Source organism: Coloeus monedula, assembly GCF_965178545.1.
Source record: "Coloeus monedula genome assembly, chromosome: 5".
Lineage (NCBI taxonomy): Eukaryota > Metazoa > Chordata > Aves > Passeriformes > Corvidae > Coloeus > Coloeus monedula.
The window spans coordinates 47,737,217-47,757,189 of record NC_138785.1 but is presented as its reverse complement, the minus strand read 5'-3'; the positions used below and the strand labels follow the sequence as shown (position 1 = coordinate 47,757,189).

General features: G+C 42.1%; 1 protein-coding gene across 1 annotated transcript in view; it reads left to right on the top strand.

Annotated features, from left to right (window-relative positions):
- Window positions 1-11,686, top strand: part of PDGFRA (platelet derived growth factor receptor alpha) — a 35,765-nt gene extending 24,079 nt beyond the window's left edge. The window contains exons 16-23 of the mRNA XM_082282605.1: window positions 1,559-1,725; window positions 2,867-2,982; window positions 3,538-3,660; window positions 4,221-4,332; window positions 6,153-6,252; window positions 6,374-6,479; window positions 7,175-7,410; window positions 8,413-11,686. Coding sequence (XP_082138731.1) covers window positions 1,559-1,725; window positions 2,867-2,982; window positions 3,538-3,660; window positions 4,221-4,332; window positions 6,153-6,252; window positions 6,374-6,479; window positions 7,175-7,410; window positions 8,413-8,560 — 1,108 coding nt within the window. The 3' untranslated portion in view covers window positions 8,561-11,686. The remainder of the gene's footprint in view (window positions 1-1,558; window positions 1,726-2,866; window positions 2,983-3,537; window positions 3,661-4,220; window positions 4,333-6,152; window positions 6,253-6,373; window positions 6,480-7,174; window positions 7,411-8,412) is intronic.
- The last annotated feature ends 8,287 nt before the right edge of the window (window positions 11,687-19,973 follow it).

Genomic DNA, 19,973 nt, shown 5'->3' with positions numbered 1-19,973 from the left:
TTTCCAGACGATGGTTGAGGAATCTTGTCATCATACATTCAGCAATAAAGCAATGCCATAAAACTAGCCAGGATTTAAAAGGTAAACAGAGATTCATTCAAAAAACCACTCAGACAAGTAGATAACTGACTTGGTAGCTGAGTAAAGCCAGGACTATTCATCTGGGCATGGGTTTGTTCAGCAGGACTGGATTTGATGCAAACTGTCTGGGTGAATAAATTACATCTATCATTTGGAATACTTTGAGCTAAAAGCCCTAGGTAGTGATACTTGAGTTCAGTGGGATTTTGGGACATAAGGCATGGTTACATACCTGACTGTTGGCAAAAGCCTACATTTGAAGTGCTTGTGTTTGACTACAGGATACACAGTAACATGTATTAATAAGTGTGAGAAATGAGACAACTCTTAAAAAGATTAATTTATTGAAAACAGAAAAATTGAAAAATTACAGAAATCAGAAAAATATAAAAATTTGGGATCCTATGGCTCAGTAGATGGTATGCCCCAGGAGCGCAGGGATTTGAGATCTTCTGGCTGAGACAGCACTAGACCTCAGGTAGAGAAAAAGAACTTGCAGTGCTGGGTTGACTTAAAAAAAATTACTAAAAGCCCCTTAAAAGGGGTAAGGCTTTGAATGCCCCAGCACCGATGTCTCCCACAGCTACTCTGGAGAGAGCAAGAGGGGAAGAGAGAAGAGAGCCCACCTCTCAGCTTCGTCCTTTTTATAGTTTTTGCTCTGCATCCCCCCCCCCCCGCCCACCCACAGCCCGCCCACAGCCCGCCCCTTCGGTCCAAAGTGATTGGTGCTTCCCCTTTGATGGATCGTCTCCGTCCACCAATGGCTCATCGTTGTCAGGGAGGGGTGGTATTGGTCGAGATAAGGGAATACAATGCCTTCATTAAAATTCAGGTATTCAGGTTGCCATGGAACTTGCCTGCAGAGTAATGGTAGTGGCTAAAAATAGCTGCTGGCTATTAAGACGGGGTGGGGGGTTTGGCCTTGGAATCAAAATGCAAGTGAAACACCTACAAAAAGTATTAAAATACATCCAATACACCTCAAAACACTTGTAAAAGTATACAGTAAACACAGGAAAGGTAACTCTTATGGCGTACCAGTGGTTTGAAGCTTGAAAAGGGGCAAGTTTATGATTTTTAACTGGGAAAATTTTAACTGGGAAGGGTGCAACTCTATTAATAAACTTTAAACAAATGGAAACACTGATAATGGAACTGGATTTTTGTACCTGGGCTGATGGGTTAATTGTAACATTCAATTTAAAAATAATTAACTCAAAATTAATTAGTTAAAGCACTTACTATGCAAAGACCAAGCACAAATAGGGATTTCATGTATGACAATAAGTGATGGTTACGTTATATATGTGATATGTGGTAATGATATATATGTATATATATGTATTCCCTAACAAGAAGCCAGATGTTGGATTTCACATCAGTACAGTGGTACACCTTAAGCGAACTGTTAGATACATGCATGCTGTGACAGGGAAGTCACTAGCTGAATACACTTGTATTTTTTTTCCAATTTCAGTTACGTGATATTATCGTTTGAAAACACTGGAGAATACATGGACATGAAACAAGCTGATACCACTCAGTATGTGCCAATGCTGGAGAGGAAGGAGGGCTCTAAATACTCTGATATTCAGAGATCTGTGTATGATCGGCCTGCTTCGTATAAAAAGAAATCCATGACAGGTAATGTAGGACTGTCCCTTCTGCATATATCATTAATACAAATGACTCTAGTGTAAACACATATCTTATTTTGTCCTCTAAATGCACACAAACTGCTTAGCTCTGTTCAGCAAGAGCATAAGCTGTAAGCTAAAAGCTTGTGGTTGTGTTCTTCCATTATGCTCTGGGGGTAGGAGTGCATGTTGCTGGAGCAGAAGGGATCCAGTTGCGAATTTGTTTCTGTGCTGAAGCGCTGGGTGGTTGTGCTCTGCAATGGGGCTGTAGGCACTCTTTGGAGGCAGTGATTTTATCAGTCTTGTAGTTTGAAGGATTTTGAGCAATAGCAATGACCAATAATATCAGTAGTTTATATTCTGTTTCCACTTACATTTCACATTAACTGAAACTTACCAAACCCAGAACACTCCCAAATACTTTCCTGGATTATGTAATGAAGCTAATGAATGCATCCTATTCCCTGTCCCTGTTCTCAGAAAGCAAATATGCTTTTGTTTAAAAACAGACACTGTCACTTCTGCCTCCAGGCCCCAGAAATGGAACCATATCCAGTCCCAGATTTACATGGCAGACTTATGCACTCATGTTGTGCTCTAGGACAGTCGGGGAAAATGAATCACTGAATTTTTGACTGTTTTTTTCTGACATTTTTCATAAAAGAAATAAGAACTGTTGCCATAGAATTCCTGACCCTTTTTGCTGGTGTTGGATTAGTCCCAGTGAATAATTCCTGGGAAACAACAAAATTCAGCAAAAATAAACAGATAAAAATGTACATGCATGCACAAAATCCTAATGAAGGCATCACCTCTGAATAAATATTTTTGTACCACACACTGAATAAACAACCTGTGTGACATTCCAGGAAACTTTTTTAACTTTACTTTTTCCTATCGTTCCCAGGGGAAAAAATTACAGACAGGAGAAAACCCAAAACCTTTATTTAACCCTGGTTGTTTTTAAGAATGCAGTATGTGTCAGTGACTGATGCAGACATTAAAAGTGGTAATAGTTACTATCAAAACACTGTTTTGGTCATGGTACTCTGCTAAAATCATCATCTCAGAATCATGATAGGCAGGGAAAGATGAATGCTACTTTCACACCCCACAGCAAAACCATATTTTTCTTCTTTTTTCAATAGAATCAGAAGTCAAAAACCTTCTTTCAGATGACAGTTCAGAGGGCCTCAGCCTACTGGATTTGCTGAGCTTCACCTACCAGGTTGCACGGGGAATGGAATTCTTGGCTTCTAAAAATGTAAGTAAATTTAAAAAAGCAGGTAAAATGGAAAAAGGTGTAAAATTTTCTTCTGCAGCTATGGGTTTTAAATTAGATTTTGAGCATATGACACAATATAGTATTCTTTTTGGAGATATAGACAGCTTTTTCACTTACCTGGAGATAGAGATCACCATGGTGGGAAAAAAATCAAAGCAGCAGTCTGGCCTCTTCTCCTGCTGCATCCAGTGGCACTGCTGGAGTCAGGGTGTCAGAGATGTTGGAAGATCAGAGCAGAGTCTGGGTGAAGGGTCCATACAGTCACAGACCAGCATGGTCAGAAGCATAGGCATATCATTAGTACATGATGGGTACAATGGGAAAGGGTGACCTCACTTTTGCGTCCCCCCTACAATGCATCCATGTGAGACTTCGCTGGTCCTGAGGACTGGTGCCTTCCTGCCCCTGTTAGCAGGTGCTTGTTCAGTAGAAGTTCTTGTTAGGACTGTACCTAGAAAGTCAACCCCTTTTGTAAGGGCAATGGCTCTCATGGAATAAGCATGTCCTTGAACAACTTCATTTTTCTCCATACAGTGTGTGCACCGTGACTTGGCCGCTCGTAATGTCCTCCTAGCTCAAGGAAAAATTGTGAAGATCTGTGACTTTGGGCTGGCTAGAGACATCATGCATGATTCCAACTATGTCTCCAAGGGCAGCGTATGTACTTAATCTCCAGAGCTCTGCTTTAACTGAACTGAAAACTGCTGGTGTTAAATGCTATTTCATGTTCTTGCCATTCAGTGTTGGTTACAGTAATTGACCGTTGGGATGAATGCTCCTCAGAACAATTTATCTTCATTAATTTCTGTAACTTTTCTGATTCTGTTTTAAAGCCAAAAAGTACACATTTAGTACTTCGCAGTTGTACATTTTTAACCGGCAAGTTTTGTGACTGGATAAATTATTCAGGAACTGTCAAACAATGACATATCAGACCTAGTTCAGCAGTGCCAGATTTTGCATCATACCTTCAATCAGACTGGTCATTTGCTAGTAACAAAATGAATACAGTTATGGTTTAACTAGTTTTTGTGAGGAGCAACGAGTAGCATCCTGGTACCTCTGTATTAAATTGAATTAAAAATAAAGACTAGCAAGGTTAATACAACTTTTCTTATAGGGAGAGGTTAGTCCTGGCTATCAAACAACAATTGCAATGGTAGGCATTTCTTTAATGACTAATCTGTGTGTTTGGGCTTTCTTTCTTTTCGTTACAGACTTTCCTCCCAGTAAAATGGATGGCACCTGAAAGTATTTTTGACAACCTGTACACAACATTAAGTGATGTCTGGTCTTACGGCATTCTGCTGTGGGAAATATTTTCTCTTGGTATGTACCGTGAATATTTTCCTATGTATAGTGATTAAGTTTTTTCAATTCAAACTGTTCTACATGAAGTATTTCAAATTCTACACATAAAAATATATGTGTGAAACCCACTCTTAGTTGTTCTTCTATATGGGGCTTCAGATTCCAGTGTTGGGTGTGAAGTAAAATGTCCATACTCTCCCAAAGTTCTCTTTAGTTTTGGTGAGGATTTTTTGTTCGAATGTTTGGGGGTTTTGTTTTTGTTTGTTTGTTTTTGAAATATACTTTTTTTCTATAAAACTAAAAATACTGTGTGAAAATCTTTTGTGGAAAAGTATCGGTGTGCCACAACAGGATTGATTTTCTGTCTAATATGAGAAGGAACATATTTCTCCCTTGCAATGGGGTGCCTGGGGCTGCAGCCCAGCTCAGCAGCTGGTTTGAAACAGTCTCTTCATACCCGTTTCAAAAGAGACTGTCTCAGTCCCATTACAGAATGAAAATAAATGTCAGTCTTCTGGGACACTGATTTCTCATTTGCAGGTCAACACTGTTCACACAGTTGGTTTATGGCAGCATAAAGTGGTTATGACAATATATAGCAGTTACAGACAATGTACAGCTCCCAGCTGGGAACAGCCTGGCTCTCTCGTCAGCCTCATTAATTAGCCTCCTGGATGGTTGGATGGCCCGCTTCAGTGAGCATGCACTGCCCAGATTTACTGCCAGCAGAATTAGTCATGCCTGTATGGGATCTACTGCTACCCCACGGCAAGCCCAAGCCTAATGTTATTTTCTAGAATAAGTTGTCACATAACTGCTTCTCAGAAAACAACAGTTGCACCACTATTTATGGTATTGATTACTGTAATATCTGGGCATTATAGGATCCTGTAAATATCCATTCCCCAACACCCCTTGGAGGCATGGGAGTGCTGTTAGATAGCTCAGGATGTGAAGCACTGTAGTTTGCTGCCCTACCTTTAAAGAAGGTTCTGAAGCCAAGTTTTAGGTGAAAATCCTGCTTTTGAAAGGGCTGAGGTTTCTGAAGTAATAATATTGTATGCCTCCTCCATCTGGGAAAGTTGTTTTTTCTTGGAGGGTAAAACATATCCTCAGCAGTGTTTGTTAAGAACATTTTAACATCTTGCTACCATGCTGACTTCAGCTTGAATGACCCTTTTACACATCAGGAACAACCGAGCATGAGTGCAAGGATGTCGCTGTGCTGCAGCCCCAAATTATTAGTTAACTGTGTCAGCTTGGGCCAAGTCCAAACTTTTTGACAACCCATGCATGTGACATGTTAGCTATTGTCTGAAGCCAGCTGCCCAGCTGGGACGAGTGGGGTATGAAGGGGACTTACACCAAGGCTTTGGGCTTGCAGCCAGGATGAGGTGTGTTACTCAGGCTGTGTCACTCTCAGCTGTCCTACAGGTGCCAAAGGCAATAATGCCAGACAGAGCAAGTATCTGGGCTAAGTTCTCACAGAAAGGCAGTGGCAGGGCACAGCGGTGACCTCAGCCATGCCAAATGCAGGCTGATGACCTCATCCAGGTATCATACACTCTCTGTCCCCAATACATTCTAAAAACACTGTAAAAATATTTTTTTTCTAACTAGTAACTACTTCAATCTTTCCTAGCCAGTGTTTCACATTAGGGCTTAATGTCGTCAAGACAATAGCCCTGATGTGAAACACTGGCTAAGAAAGAATCATTCTGATGTCATGTTAAATTACAGCATTAACACTGCATGACATGAACAGGAAGACAGTATTTGGGAACTCCGCATGGATAGGCAAGTACAGAGTAGTACTTTTGCTTCTCTTTTATCTGCAGGTGGCACACCGTATCCTGGCATGATGGTCGATTCCACTTTCTACAATAAGATCAAGAGTGGATACCGAATGGCCAAACCCGATCATGCTACCAATGAAGTGTATGTGTGCATTTGGCTTTTCCACACCTGGCCAGTCTCCAGAGAATTTTGGCTTTAGTTTCTGTTTGGTCGGTTATGTTCCTCTACTAGTTGGTTAAATTGGTTTCCATCTTATCTGCAGGTATGAGATTATGGTGAAGTGCTGGAACAGTGAACCAGAGAAGAGACCTTCTTTCTACCATTTGAGTGAAATTGTGGAGAGTTTATTGCCTGGAGAGTACAAAAAGGTTTGCTCCTTTTAATTTTCTCCGTGTTTTCTGTATACTGCTTCAGAGGGAATTATAAGAATTGTTCCAGCCATCAGAGCCATGGGTGCTGAACTGGCACATTCTAACCTATGTGAATTGTGTGATTAGCATAGGGACCTTGCACGTTCAGTTTCTTCATTCGAGCTTACTGAGAGAAGCAGCTCTGCGGTATTAACTGGGAAGCAGAACTCTTCATGTCTAATTAAATCCTATCAACTCATTTTTTCTACTGGAGAACTATGTATTTTCATGATATTTTGTAGGCAGTGAAATAATTCTATAAAAGGGACTTCTTGGCCCATGTGTATAATCTCCCTGACTCTTTCCTTGGACCCTGAAGCCAGCAAGTTCTCCCCTCATACCTCTGATAGCTCTGGCCAAGTTGTGTCTGCCCCATCACTGAGTGTTTCATTTTCCCCACCAACCTTAATTCCCTTCTCCCTACACTTCTTTCACATCTATTTGTCTGCTTTGTGCTGCTACATTTGCTCCTGCATCATCTAAAACTTAGGTGTCACTTCTCCCTTCAATTGAAGATTCTGGACTTCTCTATCCAATGTTGCTGGCTCATAGGGCAGAATATTTTCTAGGCTAATGAATCACAGCTGCCCATCTGAAGAAAGGCAGCCTTAGTGAATAGCATCTAATGAGGGGGTTGAAATGATTATTTTCAGAGCTATGAGAAGATTCATCTGGACTTCCTGAAAAGTGATCACCCAGCTGTCACACGCATGAGAGGGGATTGTGACAATGCTTACATTGGTGTAACCTACAAGAACGAAGACAAGCTAAAGGACAGGGAGAGTGGATTTGATGAGCAGAGGCTGAGTGCTGACAGTGGATACATCATTCCCCTGCCTGACATTGACCCTGTTTCTGAAGATGAGCTTGGCAAAAGAAACAGACACAGGTAGGTGCAGTTCACAGATCCCGTAGCCCATAGTCACCATTTGGGGTCATGTTTGGCAATGTCCATTACACTTTCCAGCATCATACTCTGCAAATGTTTTCCTTAGCTCTCTTGAAACTACTTATTGGGGGAGTTGCATATAAATATGGTAGCATGACTGACCACAGTGTTTCCAATGCGAAAAAAATAATTTTGCCTGTTTTGTGGTTGCCAGGGTAAGGGGACTGTTGGTAGGGTGCTTCTGCATGTTTCTGGGACTCCCTTAAAAGCTTGGTCAAGTCACAGTGGTTGTCTGGTAGCTCTGTGGGCACATTTTGCAGCACATCTTACCTCCACAGCTCAGCAGCTTGGAGCTTCATATGAGATCTCAAAGGATTGATTTTTTTGTATGAGACAAATTTCAAAATTTTGGAGAAGTTGTTTATAATATCTTCTATGGTAGAGTTTTCTATGAAAGCAGGGTATCCAGAACTCTTTACTTCTCTCTTGTCAACTTGTGTGACCAATTCCACTACAACACAACACTGTGTGACCCTAATTGTGAATGGTGCAGGTTTAATTCAGCACTTAATTCATAGTATATAGAATCAGCAACCTAGAATTTTTTTTTTTTTTTGGTATATTTTTGTGCATTATTCAAGAGAGGGAAGAAAGAAGTCCCTAAAAGTACTATCAAAATTAAGACATATTACCTCTCTCTGTTCTCTTACTGTCTGTTATTGCTATCTTCTTTTCACCTGACCTCCCTAGATTTACCTAAGTGACCTATTGTCACAGTAGTGTCATAAAACTATTTCTCCAACAAGAGTCTGGCTGAAAGTGCTTGGAGGAACATAAGAACAACCTGCTCCTTTGAAATCCAAGGTGATTCACTACTTCTGATATACGAGATTTGTCATGTCCTAAGAAACTGGTGGTAGTGTTTGGTTCTGCTAGAGACTGGAATATTTACCCAGCCACAGTCACCATGTACCTTATCTCTGAGGTATTTGTCTCTTCCAGTTCACAGACATCTGAAGAAAGTGCCATTGAAACTGGTTCCAGTAGCTCTACCTTCATCAAGAGAGAGGACGAGACCATTGAGGACATTGACATGATGGATGACATTGGGATCGACTCCTCAGACCTGGTGGAGGACAGCTTCCTGTAACCCCACCGACACATTCCAGCTCTGCACAAGGGGAAGCTTCCTGTATTGTCTACAGACTTCTGCTCCACAGAGAAAACCACTTTATTGAAAGGTCAAGGATGTGAAGAGGAGGTGGATTTGTAGAGAGGAACTCCCAGAAATGGGCAGAGGAATCAGCCTGAGTATAAATGAAAGAGACATGTTGAAGATGGATTTTTTAGTGTTGCTTCTTGCAGTACTTCAGTAGCATCTCAGTGTCGTTTGCCATTTGAACTGGTAGGAGGATGAAGGGAAAGGCCACAAACAGACCAGTTCTGTGTTTCAAGGGCATTCATATGACTTTGATGGATCAATTTTCCACTGCAGCAATACTTCACCATTGTAATTATGTAAATAACTGTCTACTCAAGGATCTTTTGAGGTGCATGTTGAACATATGCCATGGATTTCAGAAGAGGTCACTCACGAATTTTGTGTACTTCCTCCCTCAATCTCAATGTCAGCTGCTGTTGAACTATCATGTGAATTGAAGAACATGCAAAAACCACTTTTGGACCAAAAAGGTCTAAAACCACAAGGGACTGACCGGTACTATAAAACATGTTACTTTTTACCATTAGTGCAAGTAAAGGGGAATAATAATGATAATAATAATGATAATTAAAAGTCAGTCTATAATAGGTGTTAGAACCTAGTAAGTCTTTATTAACTATAGAAGGTAGCTGTTTTCAAGATAATACTACTACTGTTTTCAGTAACACTAAATGTATATTTTAAAATCCATTGTCCTTCAGTAAAAGCTTTTTAAGTGCAGGGGAGAAAATTCCAGCCCAAAAATTCTTATGAAACAATTCTTTTTTTTTTTTTCTGATCTACACAGAATGATAATTGTTCTGGTTAGCTAAAACTACTTTAATGGAGAAAAAATTTAAGATTTTTTTCCTCTAATGAGCTGAGGAGCTTTTCTAATCGGATATACTAGAAGCAATTAGTTTTCCTCTGACTGAGGTTCTAAAAATTTAAATTAAAAAAAAAAATTATGACAGATTCCCAAGATGCTGGGGAATGGAAGATTATGATAAACCACCAGCAATATCCCATTATTAGTGTTTCATGGGTACTCAAAATAAATCTTATCCTGGGGTTAGCTGTGAAGAACTGATTCGATATTTGAACTTTTCAAGAAATAAAGACATATCTCCTATACGAGACTGAAACTCGAGTTCAAATAAGCAGAAATAATTCTGCAGCAAATATTCTTGTCTTAGTTTTCAAGTTTAAACAGGAGCAGAAAGCTCTGTTGTTTTTGCAGACTGTAACTACAAAAGGTAAATGCTTCTAGGAGTGGTTTTTGGAAGAAGGTGCATGAAAATGAACCTGTTCTCAGTCTGCAATTGTTGGTTTTTGACACCACTTATATGAGCAAAGTATTATGATTACTGCTATCACTGTACAATGTGTTACTGAGATATGATGCTTTGGAAGACTTACATGTGAAAAAAGCCACATCGCTGCCAAGGGCCCCATCCTTTCTGATGCTCAACTTTCAAACCTTGCCTTAATTCAGTGCAGTGAGCACCTCTTAGGATGTGCCCAGCCTCGGTTACAACATAACCAATGCAAATGTGGTGCAAACTCATTCCTGTGTTGCAGTATTTTCCTAGGAAGTGTGAAAGGCGGACCAGCAGTGACTGACAGAACATGCTGCCATGTTAAACTACAGTTTACCTTCAGATGGCCCTACAAAAAGCTCCGCAAGTCCCCTTGACTTCACTTATTGTGGACAGTTTTGGACCAAATAAAATCATATGCAATATTGGCAGTGTTATGGTGTGGGACACCACACAGGCAAATAATTCTGGGTCTGGGTTTCAAACTGTCACCTGGCTGAGGCAGCGCACAAAATCACAGCAAATGTGAAAACAGGACCTGAAGCGAGCCCCCACATTTTCAACCCCGACGGAAGCTGACAATCAGAAGGAATGGTGAATGATGGTGCATTCTCTACTTCTACTTTTGACAGATCAAGACCAAGTGTCTACCTGGGACCATGCTTTAGCCAAGCACATCACTGAGCTCTGTATGGGGACAACTGTGAAACAGACTCTTGATGCAGCCAGGACAGATGAGACAATGTGAAATCTCCCTCCGGTTACGAACTATGAATTGAGGAAACACAAATTAACTATGGATATCCCAGATATCTGTATGGCCACTTGAGAGCACAAGTGCCTTAATTTGCATGTATAGTCTTTACAACTAGACATTCAAATTAGGCAAGCAATTTCACCTGCATTTTTGCACATGGCCTAGTGTTCTTCAGGGTTTGAAAATCAGCCCCAGCATGTTTTACTATATCAGTTACTGGAATCTAAGGACATTTTCATGCAGATTTGCCTTCCCCTCACCAGCTTCATTCTGTATCTCACAGTGCATCTCAGGCTAGACTCAAATGGTGAACCAGAGCTGGCTCACTTTCTGGTACATGGTAATGTTAATTCTCCATCTTGTCATAGTATTTTGCAGATGAATTGCATCCATGGCAGGGGTCTAGCCAAACCCAACTCACTGCAGGCTTGGAATCAGATAAGCTGGCCTGGAAACTGGAATGAGAAGGAGAGGAAGACAGAGGATTTACTATAGAGGGAGAAGTGTGAGAGGATGAATTGTTTAGTTTCACAATATTATCAGTATTACAGACTTTTTTTTTTACGGCTTACTTTTTGAGAAGCCACTGGAAGAGATATTCCCAAACCTTTTGCTACAGTAATTGTATAACGACAATCAGTGTTATCCTATGAAATGCAGCTTTTGATTTGGAATGGCCAACCAATTCCTTACAGCGTGGTCTGCAACTTGTACAAAATGGTCCTATTACATGATGAAGGACGTGAGATATGATGATGTTATACATCAATATGTATATAAGTATTTTTATATAGACTTCTAGAATACTGCCAAAACATTTATGACAGCTATATCACTGCCTTTGTTTATATTTTTTTTACTGTGATATATTCCACAGGCACGTTAACTGTTGCACTTTGAATGTCCAAAAGTTATATTTTAGAATAATAAAAAAGGAAGTGTTTCCAAAATGATGGCTGTTGTGAAATGTTTGAAGAAGGGCAAACTGGCCTGAGTGGTGGTAGGCACAAAATGTATTTCAAAAATGCCCCTGTTGATATTTTGTCTTTGAAAAAATCTTGTAAATTAAGATCTCTATATTTCAATAAATGATATATAATTTAAGGATATGTGAGGGGTCTATACTCACTTATTGAAAGATGGTTATAAAAAATCAGTCTTACTCAGGGATTTTTTTCCCTCAAGCGGTTTTTGGTTGAGTTCTCTGCAAAGGCATCAAGCAATAATGACAAGTATGTCTCCGAGCCCTTCCAGTGGGTATAGTGAGGAAGTGCTGGCAGCAAATGACCTGGATAGCAAGTGACATCCGTGCGGAGTCATATTACCTCCCAAGACACAGCAGGTGTGGTGCTCCAGCACTGAGTGGGTGAGTGGGCACTGGGCTCCCTGCACAAGATGAAACCCTTGGCCTTGGCACCATGTCTGCTGGGGGAGTTGATGCCTGCTGGTCTGCACACACTCAGGAAAGGCCTCTGGCTACAGCGTTTTTTGAACCTGTGCTGAACTCACCTCCTCTGTGAATCAAACCAGATTTTTAGTATGGTTCTGTGCTCCCACAGTAATCAATTTTACACAGTGTATTTAAGTGAATGTGAATTTGAGAAGATTTGCAAGATTTCAACCTGAAGTCAGAGTTAAACTTGACAGCTGCACTTCCTGCACAAAAGCCTGTCTTGGTTTTCCAGTGGGAGCTAGGCAGGGCTGGCTGTGGGAACGCCCTGTGGATAGGTAGGTTAGTAACCTTCTGTCCTTGGGGCGGTCACTGTTCTTGCTGGGAACTTGCTGGGAGATAAACTCTCCATCTAACATTTCCCCCTCCTCATTCAAATGGGGTGCAGCATCCTGGGCCCTTGCCTTAGATAAGAGAGTAGGTTGTTGTCTCTCCTTTGTGTCTCCTTGCTGAAAGAACTCTTTATCCTGTAACACTGCACGGACACACACCACTTCCTGTCACCACAGGGGGACAGGAAAGAGTCCTGGATGTGTTTATGCCCTTACATCCTGCTCAGCTGTGCACCTGCTCTTCTGGAAGCTCAGCAGCTGTGTGAGACATGAGGACTAATGGACTTGTTATTTGTGCTGTGTGGGATAAAGGGTGGGGGTACCGAAATCTCTCTCTATGCAAGAGCCTGGGTACAGAGCATTCTCACAAGCACAGGGTATGGCTGTGTGTGCCTGTGAGCATATCTGTCTGTGCTGGGGAGCACTGGTAGTGAGCTTCTCACCTTCTTGCTGAAGCAGATCCATTTTGGGCAAAAGTCCCCTTGCTCCACCAGACTGGGGATCCGACATCGTCTTGCTCCCTGTCTCAAGGCTGTATTTGTATATCATATATAATAATACTATATATGTATGTAGTATTATCCCTAGCAAGTATTTGGCTGGAAATGTGCTGAGGGAGTGCACTGGCACACGGCAGAGGCAGTCTGCCCAGGAAAGAGGAATTGGGAGAGAGCAGAACTCTGCCAGGAGCAGAGAAGGGAAGGCTTCTGGCCAGGAGGATAGGAAGGGAATGGCTTTAGGTTATGCAGGTAAAAAGGTTTTTAGCTAAGCTTTTGTATGGCTATGAGTGGTGCAAAAAGGAAGCAGCATGTTCACCAGCCAGAAAGAAGTTATCCAGCCACCTTGAGATGCTCCCAGTGGCTCGGGAAACCTGAGGCATGATGCCTTTGCAACTGTCTCAGCAAGATTGCTGAGTCCCATCAACATCCCCATTGTTAGAGGTTGTGTGGTATGGGAGCTGTGTGCTGGCATAGTCCCCAGGAAAAGTGAAAGGGAAACAAAGAAAAGCCTTTGTCAGCTCAAAAACAACGAGGAGAGAAAGTCATCTCATGGATCTGGGCTAGCTCATGAAGCCAGCAGCTGAAGCAGAGTCCATACTCTGTGGGAGTCCCATCACTGCTGCCTACAGCAAGGTAAGGGGTTGGGCTCAGCACTCATGGGCTTGTCCTCCTGTTGCCATCTCAGTCCTGCACCCCTTGGCACAGCAGCTTGTGTGACACCAAAACAGAGTGTGTGGCAGAGGAGGCACCAGCCCCTTCGTCTGCCAGCATTGATGTTCAATGCTTTTCCAAGGGAAAACCTAACTTCCAACCCCAATTCATTCCCATCCAAACAACTGGAGGTAAGGATTAGAACCACCTCTAAAATTTCCAGCGTTTCCTTTCATTTGTTAATAATAACTTTATTGAAATAAAGACCCAAATTTTTCTTTTCTGAGTTGGCCACAAGATGGAAGCAACAGACAAAAATATGTGAAATTGTTCTTTTCCTCATCCTTTCTCTGTTTCTGCTTGCACAGCAACACAGACGTACTGCCACTGCAGAGGCAGGGCAGCTGGAGCTCTTAAAGCAATAGGAAGAACATACAGTGTCCATCAGCTCCAGCTGTTTTGTTTGGAAGAACTTTGAACCTACTGTGATAACCACAGTTTTTTGCAGGATGAGACTGGCAACTGCCTTGCTATCTGTGATAGCGCTGAAGGGCACTCTGCCTTTTGCCTCAAAAAGCTTACCTCTCATGGAAAGAGAGGGAGGGATTTAAAATAAAATATGATTTTAAGTGTGGTAAGAAGTGAGACCTTAAATATCCTAATATCACCTGAGATGAAGTCTGTTTCTCTGCATTCATTCTTTTGTTGCTCTAGCGTTGTGCTGGTGCAAGATGAGGAACTAGAAGCACTGCAGAGCTGAGGTCCAGATTCATGTGCCTTTGTGATACTCAAAAAATAGTTGGCACCAGCCTAATGTATGTACCAAGACCCCCAAACTGTAACCCCCAGAAGGCATGCAGGTTTGACATTACCTTGAATTGCAAGCTATTCCCTGCAGCAATCTGATGTATCAGACACTGCTGTATCCACCCTGCCATTAGCTCTGCTGCACCACCTTATAGATTAGACCACCTTATAAATTTGAAAAAAATGAGAAGAAACTCATATCAGGTCTTGAGGTCAGGCTTGGGTAGCTAAAACCTGGGTTGTGTTTTCCAGCTCTACTAATTGGCCTCATAAAAGCCATCTTTTGCATATTACTTCTGGGTAGCTGAGACAACAGACCTTGTGTTGCCAGCAGAAGCATGTGCCAGCTGATACCTGAGTCTTAGAAAAGCCTATTTAAAGGCAGCTCTAAGCTTTGAAATTGCAGCCACCTTGTTGAAGGTAAGCCAAGCATGTGTGGGTTCCCAGACAGCTCTGCAAAAAAGCGGCTCTCACCAGCAAACGTATTTAGGTGTAATTGTATTTATACCAAGTGCATTTGTGATCTCCTTGAGTGAGTGCTACAAAAGGTAGAGTTCTACCTTGTTCACAATCTATTTGACATGCAAAATGAGGGGTGCTTTGGTAGCTAAAAATGCTCCTGTACTGATTTGGGAACGATATCAATGTTCTAAAGCTAATCTTCAATTATCCAAAAAATAGAGTCTACTCTAGTCATGTAACCTGGCATGCTGTATGGGAAGAGGGTTTTCCCAAATTAATTCCCATTTGAACCAGAGCCTGTCATGCAGGGAAAAAAAAAAAAAAAAAGCAGTCTTTTCTCATCTCTGTGAATCCTTGTGTAAATATCAGGTTTTGCAGCTGCTTACATATGAGACAAGTGTTATTAGTTCAACACTCTGGGCATGCACCAAACCAAGACTTATATTTTCACGCTGTTAGCTCAGAGGAGGTCAGAAACCCCATCAATTTCTAGTCTGATGGGCTGGATGAGCTGAGAAGTGGGATTTCATCAGCATATTTTAATCGTTTTTAGTGTAGTTCCTGGTGTCTGCCTGTGGCCGGTTACGTGTATGCATCACTCCGATACTCTGCATATGAAGCGGGAACTCCTCTAGCTAGAAGTTAGTGGAGGTGGACTGGCCTGAAGGAGAAAAGATGCCTATAGAAAAAAAAATGGCATAACACTTTCATTCAGTAAAAAAATGCAGGTGCATTTAGTTAAATGTGTTTTCTCACTCTGTCACGAGACCTTCTCATGCTTCTTTGAGCTGTTTCTCCCTGTTGGTTGGCTCAGAGAGACTGCTCTGTGAAGAGCAGGAGGGGTGCAACTGCCAAACCCTCCTGGGCTGGGTCAGACCTGCTTGCCCTTGGTTTTTATGTATGCAAAAGCAGGAATGTATAGAGGACCCTCCGTTGCATTTCCAACTACAACGTAATGTAGCAACACAGACTCTTGTGACACTGGCTTTGGTTGCAAGTACAGGGGACTGTCCATGCTCTCTTACAGCTGTGGGCTGCTCAGGAGATGCTCTCTCTTGACTGCAAGGTTTGGCACACGTAGTGAGACAATGCTGGGGCATGACATAGTCTGTTTTTTCTGCTGTCTTTCTAAGACTGCGCCATTTGATCAAAGGTGCATTTGACTTGGCTCTTTTCTCCTGTGCCTACTCTTTTCAGCTTCCTCCAGAGGTGGGCTGTGAGCTCTGCTCATCTCTGCCCCACTTCAAACTTGGACAACACCAACCACTGCCAAGGGCCAGAATCGAAGGGGTCCAGTGCCACTCCAAGCTGCTCTTGAGAGCCAGCATAGCTAATGCGTTTCCACGGCTCCTCCCTGGATCCTTGGCTGTTCCCCTGGCAGTGAGAAACCCTGAGAATTAAATACCGTGAAAAAGTGTTGAAAATGTTCAAGAGAAACTGCATTTTGAGAGAAAATGCATTTGAAAATGTCAGCATACTGTAAAAGAAGACGAAAAAAATGGTGCGAATATATGTTGCTTTACTGTCAAAAACTGAGCAGCCCAAACCTGTCCTGAGCTGCCAAAAATTAAAAACTTTATTTTTTGGCTTGAATATTTTGGTATTCAGATTTTTCTCCTGAAAATTCCCTTTTTGCTATGGAGTAAAAAGCGAGCTATTGGGTTTTTTGGGCCCGGTTGAAATCCACTTTTACCTCCTCCCTCCTGAGGTTCCAAATAAATGCTGGGAGAGAGGATACGGGCATGAGAGCTGTGTCTGCTGGGATGCTGCTCAGGCTGTGGATAAGGGATGCCCAGGCATGAAAGATGTATTTTGTTCCCCTGCTCTGCCCTGTGGCAGTCAGCTCTGGGAGCCAGCAAGAGCCTCCTTTCCTGAGAGAGTCCCTGACAAAGGGCCCATGTATGTGAGCATAATGCACTGGCACTGGTATGTGGGCTCGCGCCTGCCCGCTCCTCCCTGCCCATGGGCACCTCACCTTTATGGCCCAGGAGTAGCATGAAGGAGGGCTCCGAGCCCCACCATGGCCTTAGAACTCCACGCCAGTCAGAGACGCCACCAGTCCTGCCTGTGTTTTGCCAGCTGTGTGGACAGGGCTCATAAAAGATGTTGCCAACCTGCCACATATTAATCCTGAGACCATCTCAGCCAGGGGAGCTCTGCTGTGCCAGCACTGAATTTTGTCACAGTACCGCTCACGTTATTTTCTTCTCCTGCACCAAGGAGTGAGCAGGAAGCTCATGAGAGTACTAAGTCAGCAGAAAAGAAGAATATATATACTCTATATCTGATTCCAGCAGCCTGTCTATCATGCTTTCCCCAGGCTCCCGATGAGGCTCCTCAGCCACACACATACTGCTGGTCCTACTGCTGAGACCTGTCTGACTCATGGTGTGGGGGGAGCAGTGGCTCTGTTCCAAGAGACGTCTCCAATAACAGGAGGTGGCCACTGGATCTGCTGCTGGTGAGGAAGGTAGAAGGACCCCTGTACAGTTGTAGGTGGTGGGAGAGGGAATGGTACCATGTAAGCACTAGACAGGATAAACATCATAATATGACACATCCCAGAGTCCTAGAAGGGATTAAACCCTGTCACCATCTCCAGGACAAAGCACCTCTGTTCTCATTCACACAGGAGCATTGAGCAAGACTCTGGTCAAGACCAGTAAGTCCAAAAGTGTGACACTCCTGGATCACCAAGAGGGACAATTGAGGATTTAGTCTTGAGGCTATCACCAGGAGACCTTCACAAAACCTTAAAAGAAGCCACTGCATTCAAAGAGGCTCTTTTAGGCTTCAGAGGATGTTGTGATTCTGGCTTGGAGTTTCTTACTTCTGGATGTGCTTACCATCACTCAAGACACCCTTGCCGAGTTTTGTGCATTGACACCTCTCTTCTAGGGAGTGGTCTGAGAGCTTTTTCGGCACTGTCTGGAAAACGGAGGGATGGTTAACCTAAAATGAAGGGAGTAGTCCACTGTCTCATTTTACTCCAGTCAAACAGCTGCCAGAAGGTAATGGCAGTGGTAGTTCCATTACTACCCCTACTGCTGTCGGCAGCCTGGGCTAGATTTGAACAGCTGACAACTGATCCTCCTGTCAACTCCCCAGATCACCCATTCTTCATTTTACCTAGAGTTTTACACCAAGTAGACATGCAGCAGCTAAAATGCTGTCAGATTATCATTTTTATATTATTATATTGTTGAACCTGATGTAATGTCGTGGGATTGGATTGTCTATATATATATATGTAAATATAGACAGTCTCTCTTTGAATAGGCAAGCACTCCAAATATTGGGAATGTTTGCAAGTTTCTAATTTTTCAATGAATCTGATAAAAAAGAAGATAATAAAAAAATAATTTTAAAATATAGAAACTATTTTAAAAATAGCAGTAAATAAAATAAATAATAAAATCAATTATTATCTATCTTACACAACCCACAGCCTAGGCTGAGATCAAATCTTTTTAGTACAGCAGGCACATCTTGAAGACATACCATTATTGCTAACCATCTGAATTTTTCTGGCTTTAGTGTCGCTGTGATTGGAAGTACTCAATGTCTAGACACAAGTACTAATATTTCAGAACAAAACTAAATATTCATTTATTACAGAAATTGTACATCTTTCAAACTCTTCATTACATTGTCATGACAACATCAAAAATGGTTGGTTGAAATGCAGTTTTACCTTACCAGCCTTTGCATGTGATTTTGTCAGTAATTCTGTATAATAAATTCTGCTAAATATGTGAATATACAGCTATATATCTGCTCAAAAGGGCATCAGTTCCTCAGCAGAGAGCACTTTGCATGAAAATGCAATTATTGTTTTGGATGGAGTAATGAAAGCAAAGGATGCTAGGCAATGAGAAGGTCCTGGGAGAGTTGGAGGAGCAGGGGCTCCCTGGGCAGTGGCTGGGCTTGCCCATGTCCTATCCCAGTATAATCTCCCCACCTTAGGTTTCAGCAAGTTGAGCTCTTTTTGCAAAGAAATTGGCAGAAATATTCCTTAGCATGCAACAAGCAGAAAGTGGCAACTAATAAACATCAGTCTTTCCTGCTTCTCTCCCTCCTAATTCTGCAAACATACAATTATGGAAGTCACAAATTAACAACACTATTGTCCTTTCTTGTCCTTCCTCTCCCTTAAAGCCACATCACCCCCGTTATATGTCAGTGGTCAGTACTTTGGAAGATCAGTCTGACTCCTTCTTCCCTCCCTGCAGGTGCTGTGAGTCATTTGCCTGAACATTGCTCTGGAGGACACAAATGCTTTGCTCAGTGCTCACTGAGGTACTTTGCTCCATGCTCACTGCAATACTTTGAATCACAGATTGCCCTTGGGCTGAAAACCTACGATTTTAAAGGGCTGTACATGTTAGTAACTGTGCAGGAACGCAGAGGGACTGTATCTTTAAAAATATGCATATTGATGCAAGAGCTGCCAGCTGGAGAAGAGACAGGCAAAGCAGAGAAACAGTAGTATCAAAACGATAAATGGACAATATGCACCAGTGTCCCAATATCATCTCCAGTTCCTCAGTTTGTGACTCTTCAATCCTTTGTAAATGAAGGCACATTTTCATCTCTGCTTCCAAAATATTATCAAAGGGTTATTAAAAAAGTCCTCATATGCTGTTTCATCCCCATTCATCTTCTAATACAAGTATGAAAATATTCCTACTGGCACAGAAAGATTTTGACTCAAAGTCTGTCTTGATTACATAGTGGGCAATCTGCTCCTCACTGGCTGACCTTATTAACCCTGATTGATGCCTAGGAGGCAAAACGATTTTGGTGCTCAAGAAAAGACCTGAAGCATTTCTGTACCAAACAACAAGGAGTCATAAGCTGATCCTCGAAAGCAAGATTTAAAACCAAGACAAAACATGCTGGCTTCTTTCAGTTCCACTTGATGCACTTTTAAGTTTGTGCTTGCTTCACATGATGCTGTTTAACAATGAGAGTTAGCAATGCACAGATGAAAGTGAGCAAGCTGTGATTCCAGTAGCTGGGACTTCACCATACATCACAAAGACATGGCAAAGGAATCTGATACAGCACATCACCAGTCCCAC